This window comes from Mustela lutreola, chromosome 7 (assembly GCF_030435805.1).
Source record: "Mustela lutreola isolate mMusLut2 chromosome 7, mMusLut2.pri, whole genome shotgun sequence".
NCBI lineage: Eukaryota > Metazoa > Chordata > Mammalia > Carnivora > Mustelidae > Mustela > Mustela lutreola.
In genome coordinates, this window is record NC_081296.1 from 38993186 (window position 1) to 39011857 (window position 18672).

Here is an 18672-nt window from a genome sequence, read left to right on the forward strand (position 1 = left end):
GCATATAGTACATCGTTCTAGGCAGTGGAACGAGTTTCTTGGTTAACAAAATTGATTGGTTTTAGTCCTTTCCCCTGGGAAGCATTTCTTATTATCCATTGTCCTTCATAGAAATCCCTCAGAGGATGCTCCTTCTGGAATAGAAACATTCTTCTTCCCGTTGGGAATGGTTTTAGACCTGAAGATTGCCTTAGAGATTATGCATTCCCAGAACCTGTATGCCAGGGGTGAGGATTCTCTGGTGATACAATTCCTTTCAAACCAATTGATTTTATTCCTGGGCCCTCTGTGAGCTAGTGACCATCATCAAGAATCAAGAATCCTTGTCCTTGAACCTGGATCAGGCCCTTGTAGTTTCTGTTTCTTGGCAATAGGTCACACTTTTCCCGTTCCCCTCCACTTCAGCTTCATGGCTTTCACAATGGTCTGTCTATGGTGATAAGACAATCTTAATCTGCTCAGTGTGCCCCCAAAGAAACATTATTCAACACTTAGCTGGCTCATGCTCTAGTAGCTCTGACCAGATAGTCAAAATCCCTGAGTGGTACTGGCTCCTATGCCTCAGACCCAAGGAGATGCTTAGGATAGGAGTGAGGCAGCAGGACAATCACTTATTTGGGCCAACCTGCAGCTCGCTCCATCCCGGCCCCCTGGCCATGGTCTATTATTACACTGAGGCCACATCACTAAAGCAGTCCTACGAGGATTCGTCTGTGGACACTGAATTCGTGGGCCCTCTGAGAACTGGTATCACTTGGGGACTGTGGGCAGGCTCTTCAGCCGTTGGCAGGGCCTCTGGAATGTCTTTCTCCCTGGGTACAGCCTGGGTGTCTTAGATGTAGGAGATCACAAGAAGAAAAGCCCTAGTCTGAGATGGGATGAATGGTCTGTGACACTGGAAGCAGTTCTGGATCTGCTGTGTGCTCTGACCAGACCTGCAGTCTCGCCTCTGCCTCAGCCGAGCATGGAATGCCCTCCCAGAGAAATGCTAAGGACACAGAGGTCACAGGATCTCTCTTGATAATTTCCAGCTTCAGTTGTGATCTTTGGGCCTCTACTGTTCTGACCACAACTGCCCGCATCACGACACAGCCAAATCCGGCAGGGACTCAGGCTGTTTTTGGCCTCTGGGCCTCCCCTCACAGCCTGTACATGTATACAATGATGTCACACAATTTATGTTTTTTAGAGAACCAGTGAAGGGAGAAACTTCATAGGCTCAGCGAGTTCAGAGCCAACACAGTAGCTGCCCTTCCAGGATGAGCCATGTGGGGTCCACAAATGGGTGACCAAATCTGTGCCAAGCACAAACTCAGAAAGAGCCGAGAGCCACCCTTTCTCTCCCTCGCCCTGGTTCTACACACTGCTCTCCATGTTCTCCACCCTCCGGCAGCCTGGGCTGATCAGAGCCTTTGACTGCCTGGCCATCTGTAGAGGAGGTTTCAAACTTCCAGGCTCTGGCACCCTGCCTTCAAGATGCCTAAGAGCAGAGACCCAGAAGCCACGGCAGGCTGCAAGCCTGGGTCTGACTTTTCCCAAGGGAAGTAAGTATTAGGTGCCCAGGAGAAAACGCAGGGAAGCACGAAGACAGCCTGTGAAATGAGTCTCAGCTTCCCGTATGGAGTAGGTTAGAAATGGCCTGACTTCCCTCACCATCCCTGCCCCTCTGCCCACAACCTTGGCTCTGGGCTCCTGATAGCAAGCCAGCTGTCTGGGCTAGATTCTCTGCATTTGAGCAGGCAACCTGCTGTGCCCACAGGACCTTCTTGCTCTCTCACTGTTGGGACTCAATGTGGGGACAGAGACTTTGATTGTGGTTCCATGTCTTAGCCAAAGTACTCCAGAAACAGCTTCTGAGGCAAGGGTTATGGTGCTTGCACCGCCTGGGGAGAGGGAAGCCCAGGGTGGTGACAGGGAGGAGAGACAAGAGTCAGGAAAGATGTAAAGCAATGCAAGACAATGCGTTACTGTGTTGGTGACATCTTCACGTAAGCCATGAGGGGAGAACAGGTCACGTGACAGTGTTGTTTGCTAAGCACATGGTGCTTGCAAGGAGAAACCACTTTGAGGAGAACTGAGAATTGAGAGAGAATTTAGCCATCTGTTCTCCCCTTCATTTCCTGTTTCCCACTGACCAAGGTGCATCCCCCAGAGAGCTACCTCCACTGTACTTCAGAGTTCCATCATTTGCCTCCAGGTGACTGCTTGGGAAGCTAGATTCCACGGCCCACCATGTGGCATTTCCACTACAGAGGAGGAAGTGAAAGGGCTTTCTTGCATAGGTGGGGATTTAAGTTCAAGACGGCACATGAGGTTTGTGACCTATATATCCTACATTTTCCCACAGCATTCACAGCCAATATCCCCAGGCACCAGAATCCCCAGCACTGTCTGAATTCTAAGTGAAATAAATACATATTATTTTTAATTTGGGAGAAAAAAAAGATGCATTCAGGTGTGGCATGGGGGATCAGACTTTTTCTCTGGAATTTCTCAGGCCATAAGCTCCAATATCTCCTGTTGTATGTCCCATATTTATGCCTTTGTTTTCACTTACTTATGCTTGAGGAAGAGGGTCTGGATTTTACAATCTGTAAGATGTGTGATGACCCTTGGCAGTCTAGCTTGCTGGCCACAGGCAGAAAGGGCAACTCTGAACAAAGCCGGGTATAATTCTGGTTCTGCCAGCATGGAAGTGAGCTGAACTGCAGGACCTTAATGAAAATGTTAAGAGGTCAGCACATTTCAACATCCAGACATGTTTCCAGTGTGTCCCTGAGATCTCCATCTAGGATGGATACATGACCCAAATCTGAGATAAAATAGAAGATCATTTAGCCAGCTAATCTGCTATCACATAACAGGGATTTCCAACTTCTCAGTCAAGGACTGTCAGATCGCCACTGTCCCCATTTCTTGTAGGTTGTACCATTCTACAGTCTGCACATCCCATTCCATTTTTGTATTAGAACTGGTTGGATGACAGGTGATAGAAACCAATACAAACCCGCAAGAAGGAACTGACTTTAGGCAGGGCTGAATTCAAGGGCTCAATTAAATGTTATCAGCTAACCCTCATTTCATCTCTCAGGGCTCTGTTTCTCTTTGTACCTTGGTCCCATTCTCTTTCCTGCCACAGACACACTTTCTCCATGTGACAGAGAGAGTCGGATGTCAGCAGCTTCAATCTCATATGCTCCTAGCACCATAGCCTTAAAAATGAGAGAGCTTTGAAGAGAAAACCAATTGGCTCTACTAAGATCACAAACTCAGGCCTAAACTAATCACTTAGGGCAGGGCGATGGAGTCCCCTGCCTGGCCTAATGGGTCATGTATCCATCTCTGTGAGATGAAAGGGGTAAGGGGTGGAGGTGGCTTTGTGATTCTCAGACCCATTGAGGACTTATGAAGTGTAAAGATATGTCCTGCAGGGTCTGTAAGAATGTGTGATTTGACCTGGCTGGAGTTTAAGATGCCCCTGAAGGAGCAGTGAGAGTTTTATCATGAGGGCAGGGAGGAGCCATTGAAGGGCTTTAATAGAGGAGTGACATGATCGGATTTGTGTTTTAAAAAGATTCCACTGGATATCCAGGTGGAGAACAGACCAGAGGAGTAGATACTGGAATAGAGGGTCTAGACAGGAGGACAGTGCAATTGTTTCAGTGAGGAAGATAGGAGTATAAAAGAAAGATTGATTTAAGCTGTGAAATGTAAATTTAAGCTGTAAAATCAGAGGTGAAATGTAAGATGTTTACAAGATAAAATTGGTTTCGTTTAAATGAGGGTGGGAGAAGTCTAGGATGTTTCTCTCTCAAGGTTCAGGCTGAACAAGTCATAGTTTCTATTTATGAGGTTAGGAACATGGAAGAGATGTAGAATGACAACAAGATGTGTTTGTCTGTGAGATGTACAAATGGAGTTGTCTAAAAGGTAACTTATCCGAAAGGCAACTTGAAATTCACAAATGAGGGAGATATACATGTGGAGTCCTAGTCACCTTCAGGCAGGGTACCACACAGGATGATTTAAACAGAAAAGCCTTTTGTTGAATGGGCACTGGGTGGGTCACAGTATTGCCAAGCAGGGCATGCAAGGCTGGGAAATGAGTGGGAACAATGGGAGGCCAGGCTACCAGAACAAAAGCCAAAGTCATATGTCAGAAACAGACAGTGAGAATACTGTGGATTTCATCATCAGTGGGTGCTTGATGTCATCACCACCAGTACCAATACCACCTCAGTCCCCAAGTATGGGAGAGTGCTGACCCTGCTGTGCCTGCTGGCAGAATAATTCTCCACAATTTCTCTGAAGCATTAACTCCACAATCTCCATTTCCGCGGGCTACTTGGCCAGGCCTAGGTCACACGCCTCTGTCTTAGCTGTCAACCTTTTCAATGTCTGCCAAAGAACGTAGCCTCTGCTTACCACCAAGACTTGTAAGAAGAAGGAGAATCAGATTCTGAGAAACTCCGAATTACCAAGGTCTGCTTTGGGTCGGTGCTGTGGAGATCACTGGGAAGAGGGAGGAGATGAGAAATTGGTGTGGGTTAAACTGTTTTCTCATTTTTGGGGAAGATTTTTATTTTTAAGTAATCTCTACAGCCAATGTAGGGCTTGAACTTACAACCCAGAGATCAAGAGTCACATGCCCTGCTGCCTGACCAGCCAGATGCCCTGTTTTCTTATTTAAATAGTGAAAGACACAAAAGGAGCCCATGAAGGATGCTGTAGTATGTAGTGAGTGTTGGAAGAAACTGGAATTATGTAGCCCACAGGAGGTAGGAGAGAAAAGGGGTACATGGTCAGAGTGACCAGCAAAGCTAAATGACATCAAGTGGTCAACTAAGCTAACCCTGAACATTTCCAGTGGATTTTTCAGGTCAGAAGTCATTTGCAACTTCAGTGAGAGTATGTTCAGTAGAGATTTTGGGAAGAGGTCACTAGATTTAAGCATTAGATTTAAAAGAGTGCATGAGAAGTGAGGAAGTGGAAATGGAGTCACACTACTCCCTAGAAGCTTGTTGAAGGCAAGAAAAAAATGTGCAACAGTCAGTGGCGTGTGGGATTAAAATTGGATTTTTTTTTTTTTTTTAGGTTGGGCTAGTTGATCAAGTTTATGTGCTGAAATCAAAAATAGGAGAGAGGGAAAAGTTCAATATCCATGAAGGAGAGGCATAGTGAAGGAGCAAAGCTCCTGAAGAGACAAAAGGGAATGAAATACACACCACAGTGAAAGGATTAATTTTGGATTGAAGGGAGATCTCTCTTGTCCAAGAAAGAAGGGGCGGGAGAGTCAGATGCTTGGAGGGGCCTGGAAACTAAGGCAGTTTCTTCCCCCTGGGCTTCATTTTTTCCTGTGAAGCAGAATGGGGGATGGTGGGTGGAAGCTGCCATGTATAAGGACTGCTGAGTACACTATGGGCCCAACTGAAGAGACTGAATTTGTACCCAGCTCTGCCTTGGGTACAAGTTAAGTTAGCTTAAAAGATTTATTCTAGATAAATGTCACTCAGAAACCGTAAGTTCAGAGAGCCTCACAAAGGGCCTGGGAAACTTTTGGTAACCAGAGACCAATCCCCCCCATTTCTGGTCTCTGCCTCTAGATGGTTCATTCTCTTCGTGCAGTAGTCTTTCTCCATCTCTCATTCCTCATAGTAGCTGGGAGGTAGCTGCACCATAGCTCCCGAGTTTTTATCCCTTCTGTTCAAGAAACTAGTTCAGTCAGCATTATAATCTCTCACCTCTAATCCAAAATCCCCAGGAGAGAACATTCACTGAGCACAGCTTGGATTAGAAATCCACTCATAGTTCAAAAAACTGCAACCGCAGTGCCAGGAGTCACACAAAACAGGAATGGCCTTGGGGCCCACAGATCTGGAGGGCGAATATAGAAAATTTAATTTCCAAAGAATAGGGCTTATGGGCTGGACTAACTCAAAACAGTGTCCACCCACAAGTGCGGTTCTGCAGGACTGGGTGATTTCCCTTATCCTTGTTTAGGATGGGACAGGAGAGGAGGTAAATGGCTGGAATGACCCAAGATTGCGATCTTAAGGGCAAGCATATTAATAAAATTTGATATAACTGACAATAGGATCTGGACTGGATAGGAAAAGAACTGAAGCAAGGAAGATAATGATAAACCACGAGACAGTTGAGATTAATGTAATTCATAATGAGTAGAAGATCTGGTGGCATGAAATGGGAAGGGGTGAAGAGGGGAAATCCTGGAATATTATGAAATAATGGATTTTGACATTTTACTCAAGGGGATAGACCCCTTCTGCTTACGAAGGTGCTGGTGTTCAAACACTGCCGGGCATCCATGGCTTTTAAAAGCTGTTATGGGGCCCCTGCTGGGGAATTGTTTTAGGGAACAGAGTCAACTCCTTCCCCAACAGCTACATTGAGACTAAGGCTGTAAGTCTCGTTCTTTTATATCGCTTGCTTTTTTCAGTTATTATGAGCAATGGGTGTAACGAACTGATACTAAGACAGTGTTGTGGTCCAGGCTGAGACCAAGGTGAAAAGACTGGGATGGGAGGCATCAAAAGGCGGGAATTAGAAAGGAGATGCTGAGGACATCCAAATGTTAAAAACGTCACCAGGAAAATCCTGACTGCAGTGCTGCTCAGGAGGGACAGATATGACATGCCTATATGACTCAGGGCAAAGCCTTCCTTGAGCGTGCTGTATCCAGCTAAAAAAAGAGGGTACGAGGAAGGACAGCAGATCTAAGATATGACTTTCCCCATTAGTGCTGATGGAAAAGAGGTGTATGGAAGCCCTGACACCCAATTCTAAGGATGAAGGGACATCTGCCCATGTCTGAGATTAATAATGGCAACAGCCACAATAATGGCTTCCCTTAATGGACTACTTTCTAGTCGCAGGTTCTTGTATGTATTACGTTGAACCGCATGACATTGCAGGTATTCGACTCCACAGCCTACAAAAGGGCAATTTCGTAAGGTTCGAGCTATTATCTTACTTCACCCTCACCACAACAACGCCATTAAAAGTTATTATTGCCCCCACTCTACAGATGAGAAAACTAAGGCTCAGAAAGTGAAAGTCGTGGTTTGAGGCTGAACAGTCGGTAAGTGCTGAAACCAAGCTCTGAACCCAGATTGTTTGAATACAAAGAGTGCTTTCCGGCACGCCACAGCTACCAGGGGAGCAAATGAGTTAACCTTAAGAAAAGACCTCGAGGTGTCTGACACCCACCGACCCCCATGCACACCAGAGATTTTTGGAACCCGCAGGGTCTCGGGAAGCCTCTCTCAAAATACCAGCAGTCCAGCCTTCAACGCTGCGAGGCAGACGGGACTGTCTTTCCTACTCATTCCTCCCAACCACACGGGGCGCCAAATGCCGAGAGTCTCTTTCAGAAGGCTCTCCTCGCACCCCCAGAGTCCCTCATTTTTCCACTCACCCAACCCAACCCGCGGCGCAGGTACCACCTCCCTCCGCGCCGCACCCCTCCCAACCAGCGAGCACCGCGCAAGCGTCGGAAGCCTGGCGTCCGGGGCGGTGGCGCGCCCAGAAACAGGCCGCATGGCGATTGGTCAGACGCCGGTCACGTGACGACGGTGTCGCCGCGCGAGCGTGCGCAGAGTAGCTCTGCGCGCCCGTGACGGAACGACGAGGCGTGGGGGTGCGCGACCTCGCCCGCCCGGCCCGGCCCCCGCCCCTTGGCCTGCCGCTCCGCCCCCGCGGGGCGTCCCGGGCCGCTCGTCCCCTCAGCGGCGGCCGCACGCGGCCCGGGGTCGCCGTGAGTACTCGCGAGGCCGGCCTGTGGGGCGGCCGCCACGGGGACGGGGCGGGGCGGCCGGGCCGCGGGAAGGGTGCGGGGCCCGCCCCGCCTCGGCCGGGGTGGATGAAGTAAGGGGCTTGGACCGGGTGGCTCTGAGGGGCCCTCCTAGGCTTGACAGGCTTCGCTCAAGGCCAGGCAGCTGGTGACACCGATCGGGCACAGAGCTTCTTCCCCGGGAGGCAGGTGTTGGGTGTCTTTGGGATCTCCGGAGAAGAGCTATGAGTGCTCCCCCCAGGGAGGCCTTAGGGCCTGCCCTGGAAGCGCGGGTGGCAGTCAGTCTTTTGGGGGCTAACCTCGTCTTCTCCCTCCACCGGGTGTACGGCAGATAGCGCCAGCCTTTGAGAATCTCCCCCCCCCCCCGCCACCCGCGGGTTCTCCCCCGCACTCTTTGTTCAGTGGCTTAGTCTTTCTGAGAAAGGAACGCTCGGTATAGAGTGGAGTAACCCCCTTTCCGGGGACTGAAAAGCTGGGAGTGAAACCCAGCGTTCAACGTTGGGATCGGAGGCTTTTTTGGCTAGACGAAAAGTTGTCACACTGAGATGTGCCTGTGGACCTAGGGAAGGACCTTTGTGATCCAGACTTAAGACTTACTTACATTTGGCCTATTCCCATACCAGTCCCTAAAGCCTTCTGTGTTAGCTGCCGTCGTCCAGACTTAACATTGAGCTGAGCAACACCCTTGTTTGGGTACTCTTCACACAGTGTATATTTGGTCCAGCTTCTCTTGAAAGGTTCCCTCCTTCACCTCATTGAGGTAAATCGGATAGGTCTTTTTTGCTTAATTAGACACTCCTTTAATTAGTAATAATCACATTACAAGAGAAGGATGTAATTAGGACCTGTCAAACGTGCTTAAGTCCCAATTCCACTATACCAATGCTAAGCAACTTGCTTGGCCTTCCTACACCTGAGTATTCTATGTATAACATGAAAGCATTGAGATACTCCTCTTTCAGATGTCTGTGATTCCGTAAATTTCATGACCCACCACTTCCCTTTTCCCACTCTTTAAACCCATCCTCTACCTCCAGAGGAATGGGCATTGAGAGTAGAAGACGGGAGTCTCTTTCACTGAAACAGCCCGGTTTGGAAAAGATGGTAGTCTCTGAATTGTTTCTTCCCTGGACAAGAAAAATTCCCTCTGAACTGCCTTTTTCTCCTTGTGATAACAGCAGAAACCAAGCAGCAACAGCCCTTGGAGAGAGGCTAAGTTTTTCTTGACTTCTACGGTGACAAAGACCTTGAGAAAGTTGGTACTTCTGGCCCACGCTGCCAACATCCTACCACCCAGCCCAAGACAGCCCAAGCTGGACATTAGTGCCTCCCTCTTTCTTCCTCTGTGATCATCCAGATCAGCACCTGACTGTTTATTTTCAAATCTCACAAACCCGGCTCAGCCCTCAGATCTTCATAATTTTGGTTCTCAGCTGCTCTTGAAGGTGAATGGAGTCTTGCTTTTTAAAATCATTTTTGTATGATTTTGTCTATGTGCAGACACATTGAAGTTCTTGTATGTATCTCCCTTTTGGTTTATGTATCTAGCAGACCTTTCATTCATTCATTTATTCATTCAGTAAGTATGAGTTGAGGGACCGACAACATAGTGAAGAGTCAAAGCTTCTGCCACAACAGAGCTTATATTCTGCTGGGAGATAAAGAAAACATTTTGTATGTCAGAGCATGGTGCTGTGGGAAACTATAAATCAGGTTGGGAGATGGAAAGTGCTAGTGTTTGTGTGTGTGTGTGTGTGTGTGTGTGTGTGTTGAGGTTTTGCTGTTTTATAGAGGATGGTCAAAGATGACCTTTGAGCAGAAATCGGAAAGTAAGGAGCAAGCCGTATAGATACCTGAAAGGCATCCCAAGAAGAGACAACAGCAGGGACAAAGGCTTTGTGGTGGAAATATACTTGATATGTTTGGAGAATAGCAAGTAGGCACTTGTGGAATTTCTAGGATGATTTTCCTGTTCACATTTAGAGTTGACTTTTTAGGGCCCCTGAAAAAGTAAAAGAGTAGCCTATGTTTTTTTTTGTTTGTTTTTTTTAACTTGCTAGAGAATTTTCCAGCTGTACACAAGTGTAAAAGAAACTCTCATGAAGCCATCATTCAGACTGATCTTTAATATTTGCCATATTTATTTCATTGTCCCCCCCATACCCCACACCCCCTTTTGGGCTGGAGTAGTATTTACAAGTAAATCTCACATATCAGGTCATTTCATCTCTAAGAACTTGAATTTCAATTTCCCTTTGCATTTTGTTTTTGATGAGTCAGGCACTGCTATCAGCTCGAGGACAACTATGGAATTTGGCCTGGCTTTGTGCCATATGTCCCCATCCTGGGTCAGTTACCAGGCTTGAGTTGGTAACTGGGGAACAGACCACAGGCCCTTGGATAACACAAGGATTTAGAACAATGGTTCTGAGATTTTTTTATCATGCATCAGCATTAATGTGGAGGTTTGTTAAAACACAGATTACTGGACCCCATTTTGGAGTTTCTGATTCAGTAGGTCTGGGGTCTGATGATTTAAATTTTATTTTTTATTTTAAAGATTTTTATTTATTTATTTGACAGAAATCACAAGTAGGCAGAGAGGCAGGCAGAGAGAGAGGGGGGAAGCAGGCTCCCTGCTGAGCAGAGAGCCTGATGCGAGGCTTAACCCACTGAGCTACCCAGGCGCCCCAACTGATGATTTAAATTTTAAATAAGTTCCCAGGTGATGCTGATGTTACAGATCCATAGACCCCACTTGGATTTATAAATGTAAGGTTCAGTAGGACCATATTAGAGACTAAGAACACCTCTGTTTAAGGTTGGAATTGGTGGGCAGAGCCAGAAAGGCCTAGATAGTGGTTCTTTTTTTTTTTTTTTTTTAAGATTTTATTTATTTATTTGACGGGGAGGGGGGCATGCACACAAGTAGGCAGAGAGGCAGGCAGAGAGAGGGGGGAAGCAGGCTCCCTGCCCAGCAGAGAGCCCGATGCAGGGTTTGATCCCAGGACCCTGGGATCATGACCTGAGCCAAAGGCAGAGGTTTTAAGATTTTATGTGTTTAGGGGCGCCTGGGTGGCTCAGTGGGTTAAGATTTTATGTGTTTATTTGAGAGAGAGATCACAAGTAGGCTGAGACAGGTGGTGGGTGGGGTGGGGAGCAGACTCCCCGCTGAGCAGAGAGCCCGATGTGGGGCTTGATCCCAGGACCCTGAGATCATGACCTGAGCCGAAGGCAGAGGCTTAACCTACTGAGCCACCCAGGCGCCTCCTAGATAGTGGTTGCTAATTTTGTGAAATGGCTAGGGGCTAGTGTTTCTGACCTTATTGGCATCATTATTGTATTTTCATTTGGGGAGTAGGTTTTAGGATTAATACAGGCTACTATTTTCCTCATGACAACTAGAACCTTGTCTGCTGGAGGTGTTCAGTGTTGAGGACTTTTTAAGTTAGCTATGATTGTCATATAAAGGCTTCTAGTGATACTGATATTTAATAAGACATGATAATTCAATTTGAGTAAATAACTAGGGGTAAAGATTACCAAAAGAATCTGATTCTGATGAGGGTTGGTACTATGGAGAATGTTTCTAAATGAATTGACTAGACAGAGTAACGTATCATCTGGTCATGCCACCATCACTTTTGGCTTTAGGGGTTGATTCAGCATTATGATCTAGAGCAGGGACTTGCTCTAATCCCAACTCTTGAACTCAAATGGAACAATAGTGTCTTATGTTTGTATAGTGCTTTCACGGTTCATTTATCTTTAAAGAACTATGTGTACAAGTGTGTGTACATGCATGCAAGTATGTCTTTATGTGCAAGTGTCTGTAATATGTCTAATAAAAGTGTATCCATAAACATGTGTGCCTGTGTAAATACCATCTAGCTGTAAGTGGTGATGAAACCAATTGTTGTCTACTTTCCACAGGACAGTGACTTGTTACCACCACTACAGCAGAGCCTGACATCCCCAGCAGATCTCCAGTCAGCCCCTGACATCACCCCCTCCCTTGTCTCCCTCTGTGGCCTCCTAAATGCCCATCCCGTTGGCCTGGGTTCAGCTGGTGGTATGGAGGGGTGCTGCCTAGCACTGACCTGGGAGTGTGTGTGACCCACTGACCCAATGGTGAGAACTGACTGCCCACCTCTCCCAACTGATCATCCAGGGGATAGATGGTACAAAGTGCAAACCTCACCTTTTCCTGGCATTTTCCCTTCTACCCTTTTGAAGCGTAGAGCGGTTATCTGAAGTTAAAGGGAGAAGGAGCATGGAGACCATATTACTTGGGGGTGGGTACAGTAGATTTTCTTGGGAAGGAAGGAGAGCGTTAAATAAGGGATAGAAAGGGAATGATAAGATGAGAGCTTAACTATGTGTGGTAGCTGTTTTGCAGTAATGATCCTAGAAGAGGCCAGCTTACACTAGGATCTAGATACGCCTAGGAATCAGCATTGATTTTGAAGTCTGCATCCCTCCTCTGCTGGCTACCAGAGCCTCAATCATCATACTTACACTCAAGAAGAAGGCCAAAATCCCCTGTTTTCTTTCATCCCTCACAAATCAGAGGTAGGCCATGGATATAACCAGATCCAGGAAGAGGCAGGTGTTCCTAAAGGGTGAGGTGAAGGGAGTAAAGGAAATAGGTCCTCAGTTATTCTGTCCCAAGGGACCTCCCATTCCTTGTGGGAATCTGTTTCCTATCACCACTCTATTCCATGGGATGATAGGGATCCAACAAGGTTGTATCCTTATTTTTCATCACTAGGACATCAAAGGCCAGTTCTGGAATGATGATGATTCGGAGGGAGATAATGAATCAGAGGAATTTCTCTATGGAGTTCAGGTGAGATTACCGCCCCTAAAAACCATGCTCGGTAGTCCAAATGTGTGCTTCTCTGAATACAGCAAGTAGTGAGAGATTATTCTGCAGCAGAGGTAAGAGGAGGATGCAGTACAATGTTGGTGTGCTCTGAGCATTGTCTTATCAGAGCTGATCTCATATCCTTGCTCTTGTCTGGGACTCCTGCCTTTCCGAGAGTAAACTACATCCTTTGTATGTGGAAGCTACCTGTTTGTTTTTGGTTGGAAATAATTAGTTTTTGACTCTTCCTTTACTAGCTAGTGGGTGTCATTTCATTCATTAGGGTCAAATTTTTAAAAGATTATCCTGCCAGTGATTGCTTCATACTATCTCTACCCAGGGCACAGTCCTGAGGAGGAATGTTGGACTCTTCACACAGTACCATCTGAGTTAAATTCTGTGCTCTTCACCCTGTCTTGAGTTCTCATACAAAGGATAGCTAAGTATCCCTTAGTCAAGGTCAGAGGAAAAGGTGCAGACTTAAGACTTGAGCAAGGTCTGCATTTGGTCCACTGAAAGTTCATAGAGTGGAGATGGTGGGAGACTTGTGTGCCAGTGGTGGGTGTCTAGGGCCACCATCAAGAGCCCTGTCACAGAAGCAACCTTTTGCTTACATGTACTGTTGCCGTTTGATTTCTTGTCCTGGTGTTCATGTTTTTTTATTTTGCTTCTCTCTTTCCCTTCCCCTCAAACCTCCCCACTGTCTTTGCTGTTGATTCAGGGGAGCTGTGCAGCTGACCTGTATCGACACCCCCAGCTTGATGCAGACATTGAAGCCGTGAAGGAGATCTACAGTGAGAACTCTGTATCCATCAGGTGGGACTCCACTTCAGGAGCAAGCCACTTCTTTCTGAGCTGTAGAAGGCTAGAGGTTTTTTTCTTTTAATGGTCTGAAGGGTGGTCTGTGGTCATGGATAAATTATGAGCTTAGTGATAAATAGTGATAAACAAGAGTCATGCTCAGAATACTTAAGCTTAGCTGACAGCAGTGATAAAGGAAGTATAGCCATTTTTCTTAGAAGTTTCCTCTCATCCTAGACTCCCTCTAAGCTGATAGTTTGACCTTTGAGGTCAGAAGGGCTTCTGGCCTAGAGGAAGCCCTGATCGTGTAAGTGGCTTGAGGCTGTAGCTAAGTCTGGATGCAGAGCTACCTTCCACTCTTCCCTCTCCCCTGGCCCCAGGCTCAGTTCTCCATCCACCTCAGTCTCTGTTCCCTTCTTTCCCCCTTAATGAGTCTTCCCTATATCTCTGTAGAGAATATGGAACTATCGATGACGTGGACATTGACCTCCACATCAACATCAGCTTCCTCGATGTAAGTGGTGCTAGTACCTGCCAACAACATGTCTAGCTGGACTTGTGGATTTTGTCATGTAGGCCAGGAGTCTTGTTCCTGAGTGCTGCATTTGGAGCACATATTCTTCATCCCTGTCTTTCCTAGACCATCAGCAGACAGTGGTGTGTACTGTCATGTGCATGTGTGTGTCATATAGGGAAAACTTCCAAGTCCATTCCTCTCTGTTGCTGAACTGAAACCTGTTTCACCTACTCTTCTAGGAGGAAGTCTCTACAGCCTGGAAGGTCCTCCGAACAGAACCTATTGTGTTGCGGCTGCGCTTTTCTCTCTCCCAGTACCTCGATGGACCAGGTAAAGGCTGTGAGTTTGGCCAAGTAGGTGCTTCGAGTGTGGTCTAATCCAGAGTCCTAAGTTAACTGAGCCACACAGAAAAGCTAGGAATAAGGTCCTTGGGTATAATTTGCTGGCCGTTGGTAGGGGCTTTTCAGTTTCCTGTCACTGGTGCCTTCATTTCCTGTCACCTGATAGCCATCCCCTAAAGCCTTCTTGGTTAATGAATTGTTTTCTCTGGTCCCCAGATATTTTTTATTCTTTCCGTTTCCTTCACCTTCCTCATAGAAGTGAAGTGATTTGGAATTGGTCAGAAAGCTCCCAGAATCTGCCCTCTGCCTCAGATGCTTGCCTTCTCCATAACGATTGGTTAGAGTAATCTTGGAATCTGAGGACACTCGTCAACTGAACTGGGGCTTTGGACTCCCAGGGAAATGGAGACATACATACTAGGAGCTTTTTTTTCCTCTTTGCAGAACCATCAATTGAGGTTTTCCAGCCATCGAATAAAGAAGGATTTGGGCTGGGTCTTCAGTTGAAAAAGTAAGAACTTTGATCTTTCTGGTTATGAACATATGAGGGGAAGAGATGGATATATGGATGGACAGGCAGACCTTTGGATGGAATGCTTCCTCCCAAAAATATCTTTCTGAGATGTGCCCGAAAAAGACTAAATAAATTTGGGAGGCCAAATTTATGATTAGGTGGGAGACCCTCTGGTTCTGGGGTGTCTGGCGTTGAGACTTCCTGGAGGTGAGGTGGGGCTTATCAGTACTTACCATTTTAGGATAGGTACAACCCTAGAAATGGGGTCATGCTCTTCATGTTTTCTCCTGTGGTTTTCTCAGAGTGGGGCTCTCGGAGCTCAGACAGTTTTAGTTTGTGGAATGTGTTGAGTGTCTTGCTAATATTTGGTGTATAAGGAAAATTAAGTGAATTAAAGATTCTACCCTCTGTGAATAGTCTAGTGGATACATGTTCTAATACAAGTGAACATGTAGGATTTAGAAAGAATATAGAGGAAGGGGTGACTCAGTTTGGTGGTGGGTGGAGGGCTTCGAGTGAATGAATGAAAGGGAGATGATTCATGTTTTCAAGGATGGATAAGAGTTTCCCATGCAGACAGACTCTGAGAGTGAATAACGTTTTCAAGGACACAGTCAGGTGAAGCAGCCTGTGTGTAGGAAGGTCTAGTAGTTAAATATTGCTAGTAAAATATAGGGGGAGAGTGGTGGGAACTGAAGCCAGAGAAGTAGGAAGGGGTCCAAATCAGAGAGGATCTTGGGCTTTTATCTTGTAAGCAGCAGGAGCATTGGAAGGGTTTTAAGCAATGAAAGAATGTGTCCAGACTTCATTTTAGAGAAATGATTCCTGTAGCGCTATGTAAAATAGGTAGGAGGGGGTGAGACAGGAGACCAGAACTAGTTTATTAGGAGGCCTTTGAAGAAGTCCAGACATGAGATGATGAGGGGCCTGAGCCAAGTGAGAGAATAATGAGAGAGTATTGAGAATAGAAATGAAAGGTGGACTAGAGAGATTTGTGGAGTATAAAATCAATAAGACTTGAAGACTGATTTGGCTATGTTATATGTGGTCATAAGAACCACAGAATAGTGGAACATTACTCTTAGGCTTCCAGCCTAGATGTCTGGGTAAATTGTAATACCACCAAATTTAATAGGGATGTAAGAAGAGGAACAGTTTTATGGGATGACTATAGATAATTAGTTCCATTTTAAAGATTTTATTTATTTATTTATTTATTTATTTATTTGACACGGAGAGAGAGAGACACACACACACAACAAGAGAGGGAACACAAGCAGGGAGAGTGGGAGAGGGAGAACCAGGCTTCCTGCAGAGCAGGGAGCCTGATGCGGGGCTCAATTCCAGGACCCTGGGCTCATGACCTGAGCCAAAGGCAGATGCTTAATGACTGAGCCACCCAGGCGCTCCAATTACTTCCATTTTAAACATGTTGTTTTAAGATAACCTTGGGTGGGGGGGCTTCCTGTGTGACTCAATCAGTTAAGTCCACTTCTTGGTCTTGGCACAAGTCTTGATCTCAGGATCATGAGTTTAAGCCCCACATTGGGCTCCATGCTGGGGATGGAACCTACTTGAAAAAAAAAAAAAGTAAAGGTAACCTTGGGATATTCAAGTGGTTGTACTTAGTACATAGATATGTCACAGAAGTTAAGGTTGAAAATAAATTCAGTGAATGGGTGGAGATTACAACTGGTGGAGAGTATGAGATTGCTAAGGGAAAACATGATAAAATGAAAAGAATATAGATCAACGGCAAAACATCCTTTGACATCCAGACAAAGTACTCAAGAAAATGAGTGGGCAGAGACAGAACATTGAAGATAGGTCAGAGAAGTTGGAGAAGAATAGGAAGCGAATTGTGTTGCAGAAGGCAAGGGGGAGGGTTTCTACAAGGAGGGCAAGATGCCAGAAAGGATAAAGGATAAATAAGAGGAGAACTTAAGAGTTTTTGTTGGATTTAACATCAAGGTAAGAGCAATTGTAATGGAGTTGCAAAGATAGAAACTGGGCTGCAATTGAGTTGAGAAGTGAGTGGTTAGCAACAAAGTAGAAACAGTAAGTGTGGACTCAGATACTTGGATGAGGATAGAAGGGGCAAGGGGAGGTCTAACTAGACTGAGGGGCAGAAACTTGAAATTTTGTGTGGACTTTGGGAAAGGAACTGACAGGAAAGGGGGATGATTGATGGATGAAGGTCCCTTAAGAGGCAAGAAGGAGTTGAGATCTAGTGAACAAATAGAGGAATTAAGAGAAGGGTCACCTTGTCTCCAGAGAATGGAGGAATCAAGGTAGAATGGAAATGGAAATAAATTTTAATAGTAGGGTTGGAAAATTAAGGGAGAGGGTAACTGATGGCTTCAGTTTTTCTCCGTTAAGAAGTAGGAGGTTATCAGCTGTAAGTGAAGTTAAAAGCTTAGAGAAGGCGGTAAGGATTTACGATAATAGCGTAGAGTAATGCCAGAGAGGACTGATCAAAGACAAGTGAAAGAACTGACAGAACTAGCTGAGGGCCCAGCTCCAGTTGGAAGCCATAAGTTTGGGGATATAATTTTTTGCCTAACAATGTCAATACCCTTCATGTCCCTACTCCTTTTATTTGCTGGTACTCAGGTCATCCCACTACTTCTGTTCCATTGTCAGTATAGTCATTCTTGGCAATAAATTCGCAGGTTCATGGCCATTGAAGGCTCGCCTTTGAGATCTTCCATTAAAGGCAAATCATCTCAGAATTGTTCTGGTCCATGAGACCAGGTAATGGGAGTGGATATTTAACTTCTAAGGTAAAGAGATACTTTAGGACAGCACATTTCCATGTGCTAAGGTTATTATCGGGGGTCTTCAGACACATTTCCTCACCACAACTAGCTTTACAGCCCCTGGGTCTGAATTTTAGATTAATTGCTTTTCATAGATCTATTCCTTGACCTACTCCCCTGCCTGAGTTTTTGTAAGCCTGTTCTCTTTGATTCCTTAGGATCCTGGGTATGTTCACTTCCCAACAATGGAAACATCTCAGCAATGATTTCTTGAAGACCCAGCAGGAAAAGAGGCACAGTTGGTTCAAGGCAAGTGGTACCATCAAGAAGTTCCGAGCTGGCCTCAGCATCTTCTCGCCCATCCCCAAGTAAGTGCTCCTCCAGGAGCAGATCATCTCTGATGCCCTTGGTCTTGTCTGAGCTCCCACCCCACTTTCTTGATTACCTAAACTTACCTATTTTGCTTTCTCCCGAGGTCCTCTTAATTCTGCATCTTTAACAATACACCCACACAGTCGTGTCCCCAGGTGTCTTTATTCTTGTACTTCTATCACCAGTATTCATACCTTGTCCTTTTTTTTCTTAATTTTTTTTTTAAATTTATTTGACAGACAGAGATCACAAGTAGGCAGAGAGGCAGACAGAGAGAGAGGGGGAAGCAGGCTCCCCGCTGAGCAAAGAGCCCGATGCGGGGCTCCATCCCAGGATCCTGAGATCATGACCCGAGCCGAAGGCAGAGGCTTTAACCCACTGACTGGGCCACCGAGGTGCCCCCATACCTTGTCCTTTATGTAAAATGTAATACCTAGCTGATGGTATATATTTGAAGAATTGTATGCTAATTTTTTCTGTCTTTTCTTTCTTTGAACCTTATCCATTACTCTTTCTCCTAAGAAGGTAGAATCTGAGAACAGGCATCAATTTTTTTTCTAATGAGAGGGTGCACTGATTTATTATCTAGGTTTTAGAAATAATTGTCTCGTTCTCTGTCCCCACGCCTTCATTTTGTGCCCCTTGGGTCTCTGATTTTCCCAAAGGCTAATATAAACCCAGATTTATAGCT

General features: G+C 45.8%; 1 protein-coding gene across 11 annotated transcripts in view; it reads left to right on the forward strand.

The window, feature by feature from the left end:
* Positions 1–7635: 7635 nt before the first annotated feature.
* The window catches only part of PARP6 (poly(ADP-ribose) polymerase family member 6), a 28324-nt gene continuing 17287 nt past the window's right edge, over positions 7636–18672 (forward strand). For 2 of the 11 annotated variants that reach the window (XR_009355366.1, XM_059180467.1), the window contains exons 1-9: positions 7636–7774; positions 8989–9255; positions 11744–11941; positions 12582–12659; positions 13399–13493; positions 13932–13992; positions 14235–14325; positions 14781–14847; positions 17828–17977. Coding sequence is in view for 8 of the 11 variants with exons in the window: in XM_059180467.1 (XP_059036450.1) it covers positions 11939–11941; positions 12582–12659; positions 13399–13493; positions 13932–13992; positions 14235–14325; positions 14781–14847; positions 17828–17977 (545 nt within the window). In the remaining 3 variants the exon portion in view is untranslated. The other 9 variants (XR_009355367.1, XM_059180473.1, XM_059180471.1 and 6 more) reach the window with 8 other exon arrangements.